The following is a 21,160-nucleotide window of genomic DNA, read 5'->3' on the forward strand; positions in this document are numbered from 1 at the left end:
GGAGCAGTAACATTATATTCTTCTTTTTTACAAAGTCAATAGCCGATCATGCGGTCATCGATATCGTGCGTTACGTCAAGATGACGACATGTCTGCGGGAATTGTTGTGAAGTGAGCATTACCCGTTAAGAGCTTCCTAAGAGAGTAGTTTTCCCGCTCAGTAAACAACAAGTTGCTATAGAGACAGCAATATATTAAGAAGTTCTCAATTTTAATTGACGTTGGTGAATTTGACCGTGAGTTAAGTAAAGCTGGCCGCTGACCTCAGGGACAGAAGGGTAAATAGCGTGGCCGCAGCGGTGTTTAGAGATGAGAGGCAGAGAAAGTTTCATTGTCTGTCTTCCATACCGACAACTGACTGGTTTGCGCGACTTGTACCGATTCTCTGCTACTTCATTAATTTTGACACAGAAGAAACATGGATTCGTCAGTGCGCACTATAGAGACGGCTATGTTCTAAAGCGGTAGATATTAGTAGCAAGAAGTATTAAATTAAGAGTGCTGTAATGCTACACAATAAGTTGAAGAAAAGGGGCCGGCCAGGGTGTCCGAGCGGTTCTAGGCGCTACATGCTGGAACCGCGCCACCGCTACGGTCGCAGGTTCGAATCCTGCCTCGGGCATGGATGTGTGTGATGTTAGTTAGGTTTAATTAGTTCTAAGTTCCAGGGTACTGATGGCCTCAGAAGCTAAGCCCCATAGTGCTCAGAGCCATTTTTTAGAAGAAAAGTGATAGTCAGAAACTTAATAAACATCTGTGATTGTCTCTCACATTCAGTAGTGCATTCGTATATAAGTAGAGTTACTGTTATTAACCTGTTACTCGTCCGCTCACACGGAGAACACAACAAAACTTCGTAAGGCAACTAAAATACTATGGCGTCGCTCAGAGTGGCAGGAAACTGAAACAGAGAACAGTAGCCACGAAGTGTTTCGAATTGTGCCGACTTTTAACGATCAGTGTTAGGGGGCAGGCGACCTATGTATCGCGCCCTTGCTATAGCTACGCTATTTTGGCCTCTTAACATACTAATTTATGTACTGTTGCAATTAACAATATGACTTTTGCATACGCAGCCGGACGGCCCAAAATGTCTATACTGGCTCTTGAACAACAGAGCTGCTATTCTCCTGGTGTTAGAGAAGTGAACACGTTACCTTAGATGTGATTCTTGAAGCTTTCCCAGCGTACTGAACATTCTGTTAGGTTTCGGGAGTGCAGCCCGATCATGTTGACTTCTTGCCACAATATTTCGGCTGGCACCCGTCTAGTCACCTTCAAGTGCGTGTCCGCCACAAGAAGTCAACATGATCCGGCTGCAATCCCGAAACCTCACATAATATGTTACCTTAGATGTTTTACAAATGCAGAGTAATTATCTGATGTTTCCAGGTTGAATATGTTTTTCTTTTGCAGCAAAATGAGAAGTGGTGGTACTTTTCACTGAGCCCGCGGTGTGTTTTTGTGTGTTGGCAGGCGGCCGGCCCATGCGCGAGTGTTCGTGATGGCGGCGCCGCGCACCCGCCCACGGCCGCTCTCCGGCCACTGCCCCCTGCTCATCTTCCTCCTGGTGGCCACGACGGCCGCCACCGTCCCCACTTCTTCGTCCTCCTCCTCCGCCCCCTCCTCGCCCTCTGAGGAGGACTTCGCCTTCGAGCCAGAGGAGGGCGCCCCGCCTCCCGCGCCCGACGGCCCGCTGCGGCGACAGTGGGGAGTGCCCGACCGCCTCGCCGTCGCGGGCCGCCTGCTGCAGATAGACATCCCTGCAGACGCCTTCTCCGGCGCCGTCGACCGATACGACGTGAGTACTGGACAGGGGACTGCATCGGCGTAACGAAGCGGCGCCCACTTCACATCGCTCACTTTTACCCGGCTCGGCTTCACGCGGGCGTGTGATCGTCGAGTGTGGATCAAGAGATACGTGACCTACAAGAGGCTTAGGCTGCGTTCACAGTGGTACCGAGATCGGTGGAGTCTTCCGACAACCGACATCGGTTGAAGATGGCCAATATCGACCAGTCGAACACAGCTAGTGTCAGCCGATGGTGGTCGGAAACGGCCAATATTGACCGAGATCAGTCGTAGGTGATACGTGTCGTCCGACGTCGGTCGGAGTTGTTCGGTGCCAGCCGACGTCGGTCGGAGGTGGCTGATGTCGGTCGGAGGTGGCCGGTGTCGGGTGACGTCGATCGGAGTTGGTCGGTGCTGGCCAACGTCGGTCTGTGCTGGCCGACGTCGGTCGGAGGTGTCCGACGTCGGTCGGAGGTGCTGGCCGACGTCGGTCGGAGATGGCCGACGTCGGTCGGAGGTGTTGGCCGGCGTCGGTCGAAGGTGGTGGCCGACGTCGGTCGGACGTGCTGGCCGACGTCGGTCGGAGGCGGCCGGTGTCGGTTGGAGGTGGCCAGTGTCGGCTGACGTCGATCGGAGTTGGTCGGTGCCGGCTGACGTCAGTCGGAGGTGGCCAGTGTCGGTCGGAGGTGGCCGGTGTCGGCCTATGTCGGTCGGAGTTGTTCAGTGCCAGCCGACGTCGGTCGGAGGTGGCTGGTGTCGGTCGGAGGTGGCCAGTGTCGGCCGACGTCGGTCTAAGAGGGACTGACGTTTCCAAATAAGTACGCCAGTCCGCGAGCTACCACATTGCGGGCGATCTCAGCAACCAACTGTAGAATTAGGACGATGATCAGTGAAATTCAGATGAGTTTGTCTTCTTCGGTTGAATCGGCTGACATTCTCACACATGAAATATAGACTGTGAGGATGAAAATAATCATTGGAATATAGCTGAAATCATAGCTTTACAGGGAACTTCGAGTAGGCAAAATCTGTACCAGAAGTCTGAGGAGTAATTTGCAAACTTAAAAATTACTCTGTTTAAGGGAGAAAGATGGCGTATCTTACACTTAAATTTGTTGTACTAAATGTTCTTGGGTCGTGGTAGAGGGACATTAGCTTACCACGAATAATAATAATAATAATAATAATTATTATTATTATTATTATTATTATTATTTCAGAATGAGATTTTCACTCTGCAGCGGAGTGTGCGCTGATATGTAACTTCCTGGCAGATTAAAAGTGTGTGCTGGACCGAGACTCGAACTCGGGACCTTTACCTTTCGCGGGCAAGTGCTCTACCACATTATCTACATCTACATGGATACTCTGCAAATGCCGGCCGAAGTGGCCGTGCGGTTAAAGGCACTGCAGTCTGAAACCGCAAGACCGCTACGGTCGCAGGTTCGAATCCTGCCTCGGGCATGGATGTTTGTGATGTCCTTAGGTTAGTTAGGTTTAACTAGTTCTAAGTTCTAGGGGACTAATGACCTCAGCAGTTGAGTCCCATAGTGCTCAGAGCCATTTGAACCATTTGAACTCCGCAAATCACATTTAAGTGCCTGGCAGAGGGTTCATCGAACCACCTTCTCCATCAGCATCGACCACGCTGATGTGGCCATCCTCAAACTGTTGGCAACATTTCATTACGAACTCGACGTGACATTGCAGTTGGTCGATATACCATCAGTATTTAGAAGTTTTGCTCAAGCACTTCAACTACGGGGTCCGTTTCCAGTTGCTGTGCCGTTTCACTCCCACGCTGTGATGCACCTCTTATCCGTACTGAGCAAAACTGTGTCTGCAGGTAACCCGGGACATGTACTCTCTTTTGAAAATGCTCAACTTTTGTGGCGTAATGGTCTTACCTTCTGGTGTCCATACTTAGATTTTTTAATTTTTTTATAAAAGTTATGGAGCATAACTTAAAGATTTTATATTACAGACTTCTTCCGGGTCCTTGGTGGACTGAATACTGTGAAATTTACAACGTAGACGAGAGGTGTTGAACTGCAGCTGTTATAGTAGTTCGTGAGCCGTGCAGGGATAGCTCATTCGGCAGAGCATTGCGTTATTATTATTATTATTATTATTATTATTATTATTATTCGTGGAAAGCTAATGCCCATAATAATAATAATAGTAATAAATATTATTATTATTATATTAGGCAAAAACATAAATTTTAGAGTAATATATTGTGAACAGGGTATCATCTGGAGTGCCCCAGGGAAGTGTGGTAGGTCCGCTGTTGTTTTCTATCTACATAAATGATCTTTTGGATAGGGTGGATAGCAATGTACGGCTGTTTGCTGATGATGCTGTGGTGTACGGGAAGGTGCCGTCGTTGAGTGACTGTAGGAGGATACAAGATGACTTGGCCCAGGATTTGTGATTGGTGTATAGAATGGCAGCTAACTCTAAATATAGATAAATGTAAATTAATGCAGATGAATAGGAAAAAGAATCCCGTAATGTTTGAATACTCCATTAGTAGTGTAGCGCTTGACACAGTCACATCGATAAAATATTTGGGCGTAACATTGCAGAGCGGTATGAAGTGGGACAAGCCTGTAATGGCAGTTGTGGAGAAGGCGGATAGTCGTCTTCGGTTCATTGGTAGAATTTTGGGAAGATGTGGTTTATCTGTAAAGGAGACCGCATGTAAAACGCTAATACGACCTATTCATGAGTACTGCTCGAGCGTTTGGGATCCCTATCAGGTCGGATTGAGGGAGGACATAGAAGCAATTCAGAGGCGGGCTGCTAGATTTGTTACTGGTAGGTTTGATCATCACGCGAGTGTCACGGAAATGCTTCACGAACTCGGGTGGGAGTCTCTAGAGGAAAGGAGGCGCTCTTTTCGTGAATCGCCACTGAGGAAGTTTAGAGAATCAGCATTTGAGGCTGACTGCAGTAAAATTTTACTGCCGCCAACTTATATTTCGCGGAAAGACCACAAAGATAAGATAAGAGAGATTAGGGCTCGTACAGAGGCATATAGGCAGTCATTTTTCCCTCGTTCTGTTTCGGAGTGGAACGGGGAGAGAAGACGGTAGTTGTGGTACGAGGTACCCTCCGCCACGCACCGTATGGTGGATTGCGGAGTATGTTATAGATGTAGATGTAGATGAAAATGGAAAAACGTACGCCACATCTGCGAATCACTTCGCATAACAGAATCGGCACCTTACTGGCATAAAACTAATAATTTGTATTAATAATTTGCATACAGCTAATGGCTACCTACAATAGACAAAAAAAGATCCACCAGAGTAACTTTAAGCATAAGATAAGGCATCCTTCTCACTTGAACAAATAATTTTTTGAGGTTATAATTTATGCCTGGAAGTTCCGGTAAAGATTTTGCCTACTTGTGGTTTTCAGGACAGTTGCAATTCCAGTCCATAGATTCAGTTACATCCCTATTATGATATTTTTCATCCTGTGGATGCCACAAACTATTCCTTGCAATCCATGTTTAGTGTGTCTTGCGTCGGCCTACTCGACCGAAAGAAACAGACTGATTCGAATTTCAGAGATTGTCGTCCGAAGTCTGTACTTTCGGGCGATGAGATCGACTGCATTGTGACTATCCATGTATTGGCGTACTGATATGAAAAGATCGACAGTGTTCGGTCGTCGGAGGAATCAAGCGGTTGTCGGTGCCACTGTGATCGCAGCAGCATTAAGTCCGTTTTACACGGGCGAGTTTTTGGCCGAAATCGTCGACTCGTTGTGGATGCGCGTCATTTGCTTGCGTGTAAATCAGATGACCACCACGTCGAGGGGATATCAGTGACGTCAGTGATCAACTGACAGTATCAAGCGGTGGAAATATAAAAATAGACTAGTGTGCTGCAGGCTGTGCATGACTAAGAACAGGAGACCGCGGGTTCCTATGCTAACATGGGAAGTTAACCCATTTTCGTCAACTTATTTCTGTCATAGGCCTACTAACGGATCTTGTTTCTTCTTAATGTTAATTTTGTTGTTCGCTTTGGCTTCGTGATTCATAGCGAAGGTTCCTCGGTGGCCTGGTATTTTTCCTACTAGCGTTCTTTCACGAAAGAAATGAAATATTCGAAAGCAAAAAGATATTTATGTGTTAGAGTACCTGAACAAAGAAGAAGCCTGCACTGTGCATAAACAAGAATGTAAATGAAGAAACATTTTTGATGAAAATTGTTTCAGCATTGAAAAATTCAGTTTTATTTAACAAGGAGAATAATTTTCAGTGTTCTTTGACACTTAAAAAGAAAGAGGACAAAATAAGAACATGCCGTTTTCTGTCTTCTAAACATTGTTTGATATGTTTGTAGGTATATACAGGGTTTGGACAAAAATATGGAAACAATGCGAGAAATGCGTGCTTGAACGTAAATGCAGATACTAGCCAAGCGTGCAGGTTGCGTGTTGTGTTTGAATGCGAACGGCTCCCACGCAATGTCCTCAGTACGTTGCAAGATGCAGTCGTGGTCAGAGCATTGTTCTCTGTAGATGAAAGTGCACTGTGGTGGAGCTACGTGAATTCGAAAGTGGGCGATTTGTTGGTGCTCACATGGTAACCAAAGGAGCTGGAGTGTTTGGTGTTTCAAGAGGCTTCGTATCGAAGATGCCTACCGCGTACAAGGAAAGCAGAAAAACAACATCCGTTAAGGAGAGGTTTACAATCTTTGGCCCGAAAAAAAGCATGTTCTTTGAGAATTTTTTTCTCGGGGTGTGTTATAGATATAAATGTCAAATTTTGCCAAAATTTTTATTGATACTTCCTCTACAAACTGGAATTTTATCGACCGGAAATGTCGAAGAACAAATGCGGAAGGACCGAGGAACGAAACAAAATTTCGATGTTGACCACCACGCGCGGTATGTCACAGGTCAGCCGGCTCGTCTGAAATCAAAATTGAGTTGACGTTAGCGAAGTATATAAGATTCTTTAAGAGTTGTACCTCGCTTAAGTTATTTGGACCATAGGAAACAAAATGGCGGCCATTTGAAAAAAAAGGTGTTTCATCGATTTTTCTACTTCGTCTCCCAAGTAAAAATATTTATAGTTGATGGATCGGAATAAGAGTGGTACAACTCGTAGAAAATTTAGTTAGCTTCGTCGGAAACAAAGAATCGTGCCAATCGGTTCAGTAGATTTGAAGTTACCATACCGCACGATTAGAAAAAAAAAAAAGGTCATTTCAAGAAAAACGCGTTTGAAGTTTTGACTATATATAAATGCAATATTACGCAACTTACGTTCAATCTGCTATTCCGCGTCCTCTTCCACACAGAAGGCTTTCTGCTCGATCTGGGCCATCCTGCGCTGCTCCAGAGCCGCTCGTACGGCAGGTGACAAGCGGTTTTCGGCCGCTTGAATCCCGTGGTCGTCCGAATGCTTGGTGACCTGCGTCGAATAGAGTCCCAGGGTGACGCCCATCGTCGTCATGGTCTTCAGAATTGCTGAATACCCTTCGTTGAATCTGCTCATTGCCAGGAAAGTTGCAACCTCCACAGTCTCCGTACCAGAATGCAAATGCTTGGGGGCTAACTTCCAAACACAGACGTTCAAAGTTTCATTTGAATTTTGTGTGTTTCCTCCCAAGCACCGGTACAATAACTCATCTTCCGAAAGAAAAAACTGGTGCGTGAAAAAGGCCGATTTCAGGCAGGTGCATTTTTTTATTCAACCGAGAATAACAAATGTTTCCGTTCCGTATTCAGAAAAACCGTTTCAGTGGTGGAGTCTAAACACTTTTATGAATCCAAAAATGTAATTTTTAAAAAAATTGATTTTTTGAACCAAAAGATGGTAAACCTCCTTTAGTAACAAAACAGACGAAAGAGTCTTTTGAGTGAATGTGACAGACTCTCATTGAGAAGAACTGTGACGAAAAATAATAGAACGACAGCTGCAATAGTAACTGCAGAACTGACTGTCGCCCTTGCGAACCCTGTTGGCACCAAAACAAAACTAACGAAGCTCCGAAAGCAATGAACTGCAGGTCGAGAAGGAATTCCAAAACCACTCACCAGTGATTCAGAAGCCTGTAACATGAAAACGTGGTGCCGAAGCCCTGAAACCTGGACTACGAGCAGTGAAAGAAAGTTATTTGGTTAGATGAGTCTTGCACAATTTTTCCAAATTATGGCCCAGGCAGGCCCTGGCAGGGATTCGGTGATGATTTGACAGCGGCATTCCACGCAAGGTCGCATTGCTACGAAGGATTATGCGACCATTTTGGCTTATCACGTCCATGCCATGGTACAATGTATGTTTCCCAATGGTGATGCTGTATTCAAAGACGACTCAGCCGCTGTTCACACGGCTCGCATCGTCCAGGACTGGTTTTGTGAGCAGGAGGATGAATGTCGCAACTTCCCTGCCCATCACAGTCGCCAGATCTCAGTATCATTACTTTGGAGAGGAGAGTGCGTGGTCGCTATCTACATCCATGATAGTTATGTGGACTTGCTCAATATTTTGTAGGAAGAGTAGTATAAGATTCCCTTGAAAACCACAGAGGAACTGTATTTATCCATTCCGAGACGACTAGAAGTTGTTTAAACCCCAACGATTTTCCTACACCGTATTAGACATGGTAATGTTTTGTGTTCTTTGTATTTCCATATTTCTGTCCACCCCTGTATTTTCTCAACCAAATAAATTGAGAGATTTTGAAATCTTTGGACGACATAGTTCCTATTCTTTCAGTTCTGAAGAGTGTGAAGAATTTACCATAGGGTATTGTCATTAATAAACTCTGTTATCAGTCTTCTTCCTACATTCTTGTTACAACATTTGGATTTTTCATACAAAGTATGGTCCTCATAACAGCACTTTCACTGTTCGGGAACCATACTGCACAGCGGTTTTGGTGTTGACGTGTAAACAAAAACGATCGCCTGTGACAGACGATACTTAGTGCAGGAATAAAAAGCCAGGGGCGCTGCAGTAGACTTATAGAGCAAGTGAATAACTTCAGTTACTTGGGAAGTGTAACGAAGGATGATGCGTATTACCTGCTCGCGTAAGGCAGAATACCATGCCACTACTGCTGCTACAAGCAGAATTTATCACGAGAGCCCACTGAGACAAGAAAGTTCGCTGGAGTGAAAGGTGCTTTAGTACCTATTTAGACGTTCGTTGAAGCGCGCAACAGATCGAACGGGAAACGTTCCGTGTGATTTAACACGCCACAAAGAGCACGCCAGTGCTGCACGCGCGGAGAGCAAGCTGTCGTGGCGTCGAGAGCTAAAAGGAAATAAGCAATTCTTGCCTTCTGAGCGGCCGCTGCCGTGGCAGTGAATAACACGGAAAGAAAGAGACCATTTTAGGTGAAAAAAGTGATGTGTACATGGTAGGAGGAGGGGAGCTGAACATTTCTTCGAAAATAACTTCTAATGTAGGCTATATCACTTCATGTGGATAGCAGATTTCATCATATGTAAATAAATAGATGTTTTCCACTGTAAATAACAGATTACGCTCATTCAGAAATGACGTCGTAGCTGCAGATTTAGACACGCTCGGCACTGCCCAGAAAACAAGTCTGTGTAAACACTTTGGTATCAAAACTGCCGCGAGAACTTCTCTTTAAAGCCTCAATGGAATGTCTTTGTCGGGACTACTGTTAATGTAGAGTTTTTATTCTCTTTTTAGTTTTCTCCGCTGCTGATGCGGCGTCTACTTCTTTAACATACAGCAAATTTCGTTTAATCCTGTGTCACACTTGCTCCTGTTTTGGTAATCTTTACTTACGATCTCACAAAGACAATGTTTCGGTTCACATACGTCAATTAAAACACGTCTCCTTTGCACCAGGTTTCCATACTCGGCCGTCTTTCACCTCTAAATCACTTCGCGCAGTACGGAAGCTGTGAAATGCGCAGCTGTAAACGTTTTCCCGCTTGAAGGCACACTTTTGGACGAACGCTTCGTCTTTTTTCAGCAACATGCATGTAATATCGGTTTGACTTTCACAAGTCGATGTAGACTTGGCTCCGGTTCCGTGCAACATGCAGCAGCAGAGTGGGGGTAGCGAGTTTAGTCGGTAGGTGGAAGTGGTGGTGCCGGGTTTAGAGACGTGTGCAACAACATTCTAGGAAAAAAATTCTTGTCGTCAGCACAAAGAACTGAATTTAAAACAAAATCCAATCAGGAGAGGAACCCCCAGATAGCCTTGCAATTTTATAACCACAATGTATAACAATCCCAATGCACCATCATTAAAGAAAGTGCGAAGAACCACCACTTACGTGGATGAATAAAGAATTTACAAAATTTTAAGCTGTCTAAAATCAATTTTGGTAAACATTTTTGGAAAGCAGTGATCAATTAATTGTTATATTTTGACTAAAGTTCAGTCTTGATCACGTCATGTATGTTTCAATGACACAGGTAACCGGTTTCGGTTCTTTCTACAAAACCATCATCAGACCTGTGGATAAATTTTAAGAAATACTAGATACCAATCTTTAAATAAGATGAAAGTGTCTAATGATGTCAAAATTTAACAAGATAAAATAAAATTACATGGGTATAATTAATTTTATTTTATCTTGTTAAATTTTGACATCATTAGACACTTTCATCTTATTTAAAGATTGGTATCTAGTATTTCTTAAAATTTATCCACAGGTCTGATGATGGTTTTGTAGAAAGAACTGAAACCGGTTACCTGTGTCATTAAAACATACATGACGTGATCGAGACTGAACTTTAAAAAAAATATGTCTAAAATCAATTAGCAGTACGAGAATAGAAAGAAAAATCCTTAAGATCGTAGGTTTATAGTATCACCTACATTCCCTTTGGGAACGGCCTTGCCGCAGTGGACACACCGGTTGCTGTCAGATCACCGAAGTTAAGCGTTGTCGGGCGTGGCCGGCACTTGGATGGGTGACCGTCCGTGCCTCCATGCGCTGTTGCCATTTTTCGGGTGCACTCAGCCTCTTGATGCCAATTGAGGAGCTACTCGACCGAACAGTAGCTGCTCCGGTCAAAGAAAACCATCTTAACGATGGGGAGAGTGGTGTGCTGACCACACGCCCCTCCTATCCGCGTCCTCTGCTGAGGATGACGTAGTGGTCGTATGGTCCCGATGAGCCACTTGTGGCCTGAAGACGGAGTGCTTTGCTTTACATTCCCTTTAAAACAACATCATCATTATTAAAAATACTCAAATATGGTTTCAAATTCAAGCTGGCACTTACACAAAACTAAATCGTAACCACCAGAGGTGTGAGGAAGCACTCTAGTTTAAATGGGGCCCACAAAATACACAATAGCCACAATGAGGGCCGTGAAAACACTAACCAATAATTACAATCGTTCTTGAAAGGACTCGCAGCTATGACCATCCGGTAGGCCATGCAAGTAAATACAAAATCTCTCACGATCAATTAGTAATGAATAGGAAGCATTTGTAACAACCACAGTCACCTCATAACTTGAAGTTCATCAAACGTCCGTAAGCGTTAGCACGCAACAAGTTTCTACAGAGCTAAAATTCCAATACACTTGAAATCCAGGTGAGACCACGCCTCGAAATCATCTGGCGGCTGGGAAACCCGTTGATGGGTCCCACTTGCCACCGGATCGAGGCACGTACCAAATCGCCCAACTGTGTCCGCTCGCCACGGATTGTCCACCAGATGTTTGCTTGTTGGTCTCTTGACAGGTGTTGAGACCGGCCCGGAAAGCGGCACCGGCGAATCGGGCAACGTAATGCCCTCTCACCACACCAGCTGCTGCCGACGTCAACATTTCTCTGGCCTCGCGTGGTGCAGGCTGTGCCGGAGGTGTTGACAGGGTATTCAAAGCTGCTCGCAGACGTGATGGAATTGAAGCGTCACCGCCCCTCCCCCAGTTTTTAACCCTAAGATACGGGAGGATTGAAAAACACTGAAACTTCAGATCCAAAAAAAGCCTAGTCCAAAATTCTGGACTAGTCTGTAGCCCCCGTAGACAGCACAGACCGAACTTGGGTATACTCATAAAGTTTCCAATCACAGTTAAAAGTTGTTACGGTTATGTAATCTGGTGATAAGCGTGATTGATATCGAGGGTAGTAAAAATCTTCGTCTTTTGAAACCAGCCAAAAACATGTATGCAGGTCAGGTAATGTTATTGACTGGAGAACAGTCTTTTTGTTGAAGGCTCGGTAATCCACAACAGGCTGTACTCCATCACGCCCCTTGGGTATATCAAATATGGGAGAAGAACAGGGTGATGAGCGTATAACTTCCTCTTTCAACATCTCATCTCATGGCGATCTTAAGCTGCTTAATACGACGTGGAGAAAGCCAATATGGCGGATGTCTCACAGGGATATCGCCTGTAAGCTCTGTTTTATATTCTTCACCTTTCACTTCACCCAGATGATCGGACAAGAGATCACTAAACTTATCACACAGCCTGCGGATCCGATCCTGTTCAGGAGATAAATGTCTAAAATCATAGCTGTCTTCCTTAACCACGTCCATCGTGACCACTCGTTTGCTTCTCATTGCATCTCTCCAGCTGATGCTCATAAAAACCACAGGTGTGCACCCCGTGCCAAAAGAAAACTTGCCTCTCCTCCAATCCGGAATTAGGCCCACATGTTGAATAAAACTGGCCCCAAAATAGGGGGAAAGAACAAATTCAGAGCCACCTTGACTTTAATCACCCAGGTAAAATTTTAAGTACGCTCATTAATGAGAATTCCCCAAACAACTGTATTCCCCCAGAATTAGCTGCTCTATGTGACTGTCTCGCCAGTGAGCTCAGGAAGCTTGCATACTGCATGGCATGCCACATACCAATCTTGTTAAGCAGGCTTGAAGAACCTTTTATAAAATGGGGCCCAAGTTGAGGTGGGCATTCAAACCAGCTCAGAGACCGTGTGGGATTGAACCGTCACATTACGCAACTCCATAGACTCGTGTTACACACTAAAAGGAAAGTGTGAATAGGTATACATACTGGTCACTTGGCATCACATTACATTAGTGGTATATCCGCTGATTACATCAGATTTGCAGTAATAGCTGTATTACAGCTCCAGAATGGTCCCTTGGGCTTTACACTGCAGACTTGTACCAGTGACCAGGGCACTGGGTGCGATGGACCAGTTCATCAGCAGTCATAGAATCAGAAACACAGCCAAATGAATACCATACTTAATTTAACAAGAACTCGTATGACAGACGAAGGTGGTGTTGCAAAGGTGTGGGTTGACACTGGCTGGCAGAGACCACCTTGGTACCACACGAGGTAGCTTGTTGGCTGTGCGCAGATGCTGGGAGGTAGAGTTGCAGCTTTAGCAGCCTCGCAGCTTGTGGCTGTGGCAGATGTTCCACCAATAGCAAGTCATGTAAGCTCAGAACACCAACAGCTAGCAGTAGTAGGTCAGGTGCGATATGTGCCCATATATGTGGACTTCCAAGCCAGGACTCCTTGAAAACACCCAGGTGGTAGCTGATGACAGCCTGGAGATGACCCTTGCTGGATGGCGCCCTTTCAGACACCAGCAGCATCAGGTCTAGGAGCAGCTAGCAGTCGGCAGCTAGTTGTAGGTGAGAGTAGGTGACCCACACTGGTTTGACAGCTGTCAACAAGTGGTTCTCAGTGCAGACAGTAGTCAAAGACAGATCCCCTAGGTCTGGGCGGCAAGTATTTATGGCAAATTTTGCCCAGCTTGTTATGCCTTCATCACAGCACTGATCACATAGAGAGGTCAAGGTGGCACAGCATTGGATTGGGGGTGGGGGTGGCGGCAGTCGGGCGGGGGGGGGGGGGTGGAGTGGGGGAGAAGCTTGATGTAACTGCACTTGCCACTTTGCCAGGCTGTGTCTTGCACCATGCTGCCTCAGCATTATTCTGGCCCTGACAGTAGAATTTCACAGGTGCCCAGCTGGTCCACTTTCCCCTGAGCTGTGAAGCCTATTGGGAAAGGTGTTGGTGTAACTGCTGATAACCAATCCCATCGTCACGTTAATGGCATACAATGTAATTATTCTACATTATTGGGGGATAAAATCTGAAGAACTGTAAAAGTACACTGAATGGTATCTTTTAGTTATATAGTGGCTATATGCTGTTTCCTAGTGTTTATCCTCTTGCATGGGGTCTGTTGTTTTCATGATTTGTCAAAGTTATTTTTATTTTTACTTTGGGAACAGATGTTTTTGCTGTCACCACAGTCACATTCACACCTGTGTGCTGTATGCCCAGCATGTCCCACATGCAAGAAGAGGTATGTGTGTGGATACACAACAGTTTTACTGGCTTCCGAGAGTAAATTACCTAGTTACGGTTTGTCTGGTCACTGTCAGCACATGCAACAGTCTTGCTTGTTTGCTTTAATTTTACTATTACTAAAAGCAAAAGCCAATAAAACATTACAGTTGCCTCCTATTTTAGAGCACACTCCCACTGGCATTGCTCAAACGACGTTTTCTACCCTTCAGCTTTGGTTCTTCCTATAGACACTGATTACCAGTGCAATTATGTTGATTATGGCACAAATTACATGCCAGAAGTGAACAACAGTCACTCATTAAAAGCCAAATGCTGGCCACTTCATCTGACAGTGTGGTGGGTTCTTTTCGTCAGAACAACAATCCTCTCCAGCTGCCTGTCCAACTTCATCCCCAGAGGATGAGGATCCACTTTCACTTTCAGGGGCACTTCACCAGTAGCTGCCAACTGACTACATAACAAACATGCTCACTAGTCTTTCTGTCACCTCTCATACTAAACATAGCCTGACAAGAATTCATTCTGTTCCCAACTTTGACATTTTTACTAAGTCATCTACTGACAGTAGACATGTAACTTTCCACACTGTCACTCTGCCTGCAGTAAGTAATGATGTTAACGATATATTTATACTTGGAATGTCACTAATGCCAAAAAGCAAACTGACATTGCAGAAAATGTCATCTCAAAACAAAACACATACATGAAATAAAATATTCTTATTACTGGTGACACTACTACTAGTGCTTTGTGTAAAAATATGCAAGAAATGTGGATTTAAGTTTTTACTGTTAATTATGAAATTGATGTCATATACACAGTTATGGTACACAACTTTAATTAGAAAAGAAATCAATGATTGAACTATTTGAAAAGCAAACTGGACGTTGTCTCAAACAACACTTACCTGGTTGACAAAATATAGTGACTGTACTTTCACAATGTTGCCGCTGTTTTGAAATTACAGAGGTTTCTTACTGGTTCATTCTTTCTTGATATATAACACTGCCAATGTGGTAAGGGTATTGCATGGAATCATGTGGGTGCTGGGAACTGTCATTAGTCAATTTTAACTGAACTTTAGCATTTAGAATGGTTATCTGTTCTCACAAAAAAGTCACAAAATTACTGCCGAGCCAAAATATAAGCTTTGAATATCTCACAGTTTAATCAATGACCTCATTAGCTGTCAAAGAGGTTCAAAATCTTGCTCATTCAGTTAGTTTTACACCTCTGATGCCCATTGCTTGTAAGGAATCTTGTCATTAAATTGTACTTTGCCACAATAAGTGTATCTGTAACTGCTTTATGGGCACCCATTCATTCAGTTTCTGTCATGCAACAAATCCCATCAAGTTAATCGTTTCTCTTGCTGTGGAAGTTAATGATGTGCAGCTAATGCCACACAGATTTCACATCACTGTTCTTGTACCACACAGCATGCACAACTGTTTATTATTTCAAAAGAATTGCCATAGGTGTTAATACATTTTTTCTCACTGAGAGACAAGATGGTCAATGCCTTCATGGAAAAAATGTTTGCAGTTGCCTATGGACTCATGATTATACCCAGGCATGCATTACTTTGTCTGAAGCAAATCGATGGCCACAAATGTGTTCCTTCAGGGCTCCAAAAATATGGAAATTGGATGGGCAGAGATTGGGCCTGCATGATGTGTAAGGGCTTCTGCGCAAAACTTTTGCAACATAGTCAAAATATCCTACAACAAAATGCCCACCCACATGTTGCCAGGTTGTTTCAGCTATGCTACAGAAGTTTCAGTGGGAAGCCCTTACACATCCTCCATACAGTCCTAATCTCTCCCTAGACAGTTATCATATTTTTGGAGCCCACAAAAGCATTAACCATTTTTTCTGAAAGTGGGACAAATGTGTTAATGGCTGGCTATGATGTCTAATTTTGAAATAATAAACAAATTACTTAATTTTTTTCTCATATGTCTCATTTTCATTTGACTGCCATATATATATATATATATATATATATATATATATATATATATATATATATATATATATATATATATATATATATATAAAAAAAACAAAGATGAGGTGACTTACCGAACAAAAGCGCTGGCAGGTCGATAGACACACAAACAAACACAAACATACACACAAAATTCAAGCTTTCGCAACAAACTGTTGCCTCATCAGGAAAGAGGGAAGGAGAGGGGAAGACGAAAGGAAGTGGGTTTTAAGGGAGAGGGTAAGAAGTCATTCCAATCCCGGGAGCGGAAAGACTTACCTTAGGGGGAAAAAAGGACAGCATTCATTTCGCTTGTGGATGGGAAGTTCACAATTATGCCATGTTAATTGAGTGAAAAGCCATCAAACCAAGTGGAGAAACTTGAAAGCAAGTACCAGCGGTAAGGGTGCATCGCCGTTCTCATGACCACACTTTGTTCCAAACCTCTTTCAACACACAGCAGTATGTCTACCAATACTAAACTTTTCGCATTTATCAGTCTTATGTGTGGTATCGTACAGCCTCTCAGAATGAATTTTGCCATGTGTCTTTTTGAAACCTTGGATCAGACATAAATGTTTGTGTCATGCACATAGCTGTCTTATCGTACATATATTATCCATTGTTGATTCATGTGTTTTGTTTAGGAAACAAATTTTTATTTGTGGGTATGTGACCACCTCTCCCTCCTTGATAGTTATTTTTGAAAGGAATTTGATTTCGCATGGATAACATGAGGATATGTGACTCATAAGGCACTTCTCCCAGAGGGTTTGCAATTAAATTGAACAGCAGAACTATAAAAATAATTTTAGGCTGGCTACACATTGATGATAAATACTGTACATATTTACATAATCCATAATTTAGTTATCTAAATTAAGAAGTTATCTCTAAGTAAACCCCTTGCAATGTACTAACCAGAGTAAATACAACATTTACTGAAGCAGGGAATGAATCCGTATTATTTGTAATGCACATTAAGTTGAAATAAATTATTGAATGAAATTCTTTACACAGAATTTATCACTTATTTAATGTCTCCTATCTTGCAGTGCGATTATTGAAAAGAGCTACTATGAAAATAGTACAAAGCAATCCTCATGCTACATAACAATGAACTGGAATGTGCATGTGAATAAGAAACACATACTTAATATGCTGTTCCAACAATGAACATGCAGTGGACCTTGCCATCAACAGTTTGTCATTTTCTTTCATCATAAATTTCAATACACATACAAAAGAAACAGAATACTAGATGTAATGTAATCAGATAGATAAAAATCTACTATTTATCCAATTCCATTATACTCTCAGAATACTGTTTGTTCTATACACAAAATTCTATGCATTATTTTCAGGCTTATGGACCATCTGGCAGGCCTCTTCCATCCTGGTTGTTGTTTGACAAGTTAAGAGGACAATTTGAGGGAGTGCCCAGTATTGAAGATGCTGGAGAGTACTACATCACAGTGAAAGCACTTGGGCAGCAGCCTGAGAATACAGCCAAAGATGTTTTTTCGATAGAAGTTATACCAAGTAATGTTGCAGCAGAAGCAATAGCTGTTGATAACTCTCTACCAATTAGTCCACACCATAAGGTATTTTTTTAATTTTGTTACTTTTTTAATGGAAAACATTATTTTCTATAGTGATATAAGATTATGCTATCCTGTATAGCAAAAATTTGTTGATAAAGCTGTGTATTGTGTCTGAATTGCATGTCTGACTAACTGAAAAACTTTTAAACATATTCTAAGAAATGGAAGAAACTGATGGCAGTACACTACATTTCAGGATTTCATAGGTCCTATAATCTCTCTTTGTAAGAATTATTGTGAGAACTGAAACTGAAGGAAAAAAAGAGTTCATATTTTATCCATACAATATTCGATAAGGTACTATTGTGGGAACAATGAGAGATTCCCTTTAGTTTCCTTAAATTATACCTTTGGCAATCCCTTTATAGTACTCGATGTAATATTCATTTCGTCTGAGAAAAAAACCTGGGCATTATAAGCAAGGTAAATTTCTATGCTAATGTTGTTACTTTACATGATGTTTGGGATTTATATACGTTCATTAAATTTTCAGGTAAAATGTGATCGAGGTGAAGACCCCACTTTTTTAACTATTGCTTTAGATGTAAAATACGACAGTTTGAAGCCATCACAACGAATTTCTGCTATTAAGAATCTTTCAGGATTTTTAGGCCTTCACCATGTAAGTCAAATTTTAGTACATAATTTGTTCGTCATACATGTTACAACATGTTACCTCTATTGATAATCATTTTGTCACCTTGCATCTATTATTACTTAAAATAGTGAATGAGCTATTAATTTGAGTGTTTGTGTAATTGTTTTAGTTTGTAAATGACTAATTAATGTTATGGTTCCCATAACTGATCTGCAATATTTTTGTAACAGAGTTTATTTCACCTCGAGCCACATAATACTCAGGAAGACTTACTAAGTGAAAGTATCGTGCTGGCTGGACCAGGAAATTTAAAGCAGAGATCGAATAGGCACTCATCAGCTGTAAGATGGCAGGTAATATGAATCATTCATACACAAATTTCTAACAGACTGGCCATAGCACAGCATTAGCTGTTAGTAATTATTTGTGTGAGAAGAGTTTATTTCCCGAGATCTTTGTAGCCACTTTTCTTTATTTATATTTGTATCTAACAAGAAATGACTGTTTTAATCTACATACATAATAATCACTACTTACAGAACAGCTACTATTTTTCTCAGTATTTGTCAAAAGTAACAACCAGTGAAAACGTTCAGTAAGATCCAATTACCTCAGGTGGTATAGACATAGAACCGATAGCAGATATTTGGACAGATTACAAAGGTAATATAATTTGCACATAAACATCTGGCTCACTTAGAGTTGGTTACAAAAGAAAATTTTGGTGCTAAGAAGGAAATACTTTTTGGTTGAAAATTTAGAGAGATTTTGCAGAAAAATCAATGATTAACATATATTGAAAGCTAATACCATAGATAATAAATGTTTTGCAATATTCATGCTGTGTTTGAAAGTCTCTACTAAGACAGCTGAGAAAAATTCTTATGGAAACTAGAAGAAAGGATACACATATTTGGAATCACAATATTTTGTATCAGAATTTTCTTTAATTCTGTGGATTGCTTGTAATCAAAATTGAAACAGAGTACAAAGCAGTATGGTATTTGAAAGCCTCAGCAATGTCAAAAGAGAGTCAAAAAGCTTTCTTACAATTAAGAAATAAAACCAGGTGCATTTACAAATAGCAAATACATAAAAAAATACCATGCAAATGCCATAAAATGTTGTGAAAACGTACTCTGCACAGAAATTGAGTTAGTGGAGTCCAAATTGTCATCATAGCAGATGACCCAAGCAATGATCCCTTCAGCTTTAACATAATTCACTAATAAATATTCTTAATGTTCATGGTCAGAAGAACTCTCTTTTGTCAGTATCATTTACTGTGGCAACAATACATTTCCAGACACATGTTCATAGGACCTTATTTCCTCCATCTGCCCCTGCAGTTTGTTGGTTTTATTAATGTTCACCCTGTATAAGCAGAGCAGAGGTGACTGGGAATCTTTCTAGCACTGAACCAGGCTGTAAATGGGAAAAATCTGCTGACATAAATGATTGTGACAAAGAGGAGATCATTATGGCCTAGCACCTAGGAACAAGCATTTTGGAAGTGGCTGAGTATGCAACAAGGTGTTGGACATCAACATCTAATTACAGCACCTGAAGGTTGGAAACATGCCCACTTTGCAAAGATGGATACAAAGTGAAATGTGGCAGATCTGTTAACAGTCCAATATTGGTGCACTCCGTATGTTTTTTGGAAGTAGCTTAATATACATTGGAACTGTTTACTTGTGCAATAAACTCATTGGGAACCTGGGATACACTGGTCAGCACAAATTGCTGGACATAGGACTGTGTGTTCCCACATTGACTCAAACGATGTCATCAAATATGATCGCAGTGGCCACAGGAACATCAAAATTGGACACTGGATCAATGAAAATATGGTACCTGGTCAGGTGAATCATCCTTTTGATACGCCAGGTCGAACAGTCGTGTCCAGAAACGACAACATCCAGGCCCACAGCTGCTTAAAAAATACACCACATAGACACAGGCCAGTCAGGATGGTACTACACTAAGGGGACAATGATAATAAATTTGTGCTGATGTCTTACTCATCAAGTTTGCTTCATCTGAACCTGATGGAATACATTTTGGATGCTATTGGTTTTCAGTTCTATGTCCACAAACCACTAGCCCATAATTTATGAGAATTATGAGAGCTATGCACAGACATCTGGTACTAAATACCCCAAGAAACCTTCCAGGGACTTGGCAAATCTATGCCATACAGAACCACTGCTGATTGCTTTCTACAGGTGCAGCAACACACTAAAAAGCCTGTGGTCATGATGATTCGGCTCACCAGTATACCTTAATAAAGCAATCTTTAACAAGTTACCATCTGACATAATGCATTAAAAAAAGAATTCCAACTCAGTTGTAATTAAAAGACTACTTTAGACTACTAGAAACTACGTGAATATCTGCATTCTGGAACATTATGCCCATGAATTACATTTTGTTGGGTTTCATTGAGTTTATTGCAAAATTAAAACAAGGCTAGTTACAAAGATGATTTCAGTCAACCATGCTCCATAAGTGTCAGTTTTTGTATGAAAAATACATATATCGTATCCAGAAAGTTAGTAACAATGTATATTAAGGTTTTTCTATTAAACATTCTGAGTGCCTGCTCATGTAACATTTAATTGTATGTATTTGATTCTTACCATGTTCTGCTGTGTGTAATGTTTTTCTGTGATATGTGGTCATAAAGGCATGTCAGAATTCCACTGAGATACTGTGTAATAATTCTTATTGGTCAGTATACTCAGCCATTTTACCTGTGTTCAAGATGACCAAAATATAAATCTCTCTGCAGCTATCCTGATCTATGATGTCCACAGTTTCCCTAAAAAACTTCAGTTTGCCAATGAATATTGAACCCTAAACTCCATTCCTCCTGCTTCTGAAATGTGGATACATGT

General features: G+C 42.0%; 1 protein-coding gene across 3 annotated transcripts in view; it reads left to right on the plus strand.

Annotated features, from left to right (window-relative positions):
* LOC126483607 (dystroglycan 1) overlaps window positions 1–21,160 on the plus strand; it is a 290,424-nt gene that overhangs the window by 232,482 nt on the left and 36,782 nt on the right. For all 3 annotated transcript variants that reach the window (XM_050106644.1, XM_050106643.1, XM_050106642.1), the window contains exons 2-5: window positions 1,477–1,801; window positions 17,423–17,662; window positions 18,156–18,284; window positions 18,491–18,613. In XM_050106644.1, the coding sequence (XP_049962601.1) occupies window positions 1,505–1,801; window positions 17,423–17,662; window positions 18,156–18,284; window positions 18,491–18,613 (789 nt within the window). In that variant the 5' untranslated portion in view covers window positions 1,477–1,504. The remainder of the gene's footprint in view (window positions 1–1,476; window positions 1,802–17,422; window positions 17,663–18,155; window positions 18,285–18,490; window positions 18,614–21,160) is intronic.

Source organism: Schistocerca serialis, chromosome 6 (assembly GCF_023864345.2).
Source record: "Schistocerca serialis cubense isolate TAMUIC-IGC-003099 chromosome 6, iqSchSeri2.2, whole genome shotgun sequence".
Taxonomy (NCBI): domain Eukaryota; kingdom Metazoa; phylum Arthropoda; class Insecta; order Orthoptera; family Acrididae; genus Schistocerca; species Schistocerca serialis.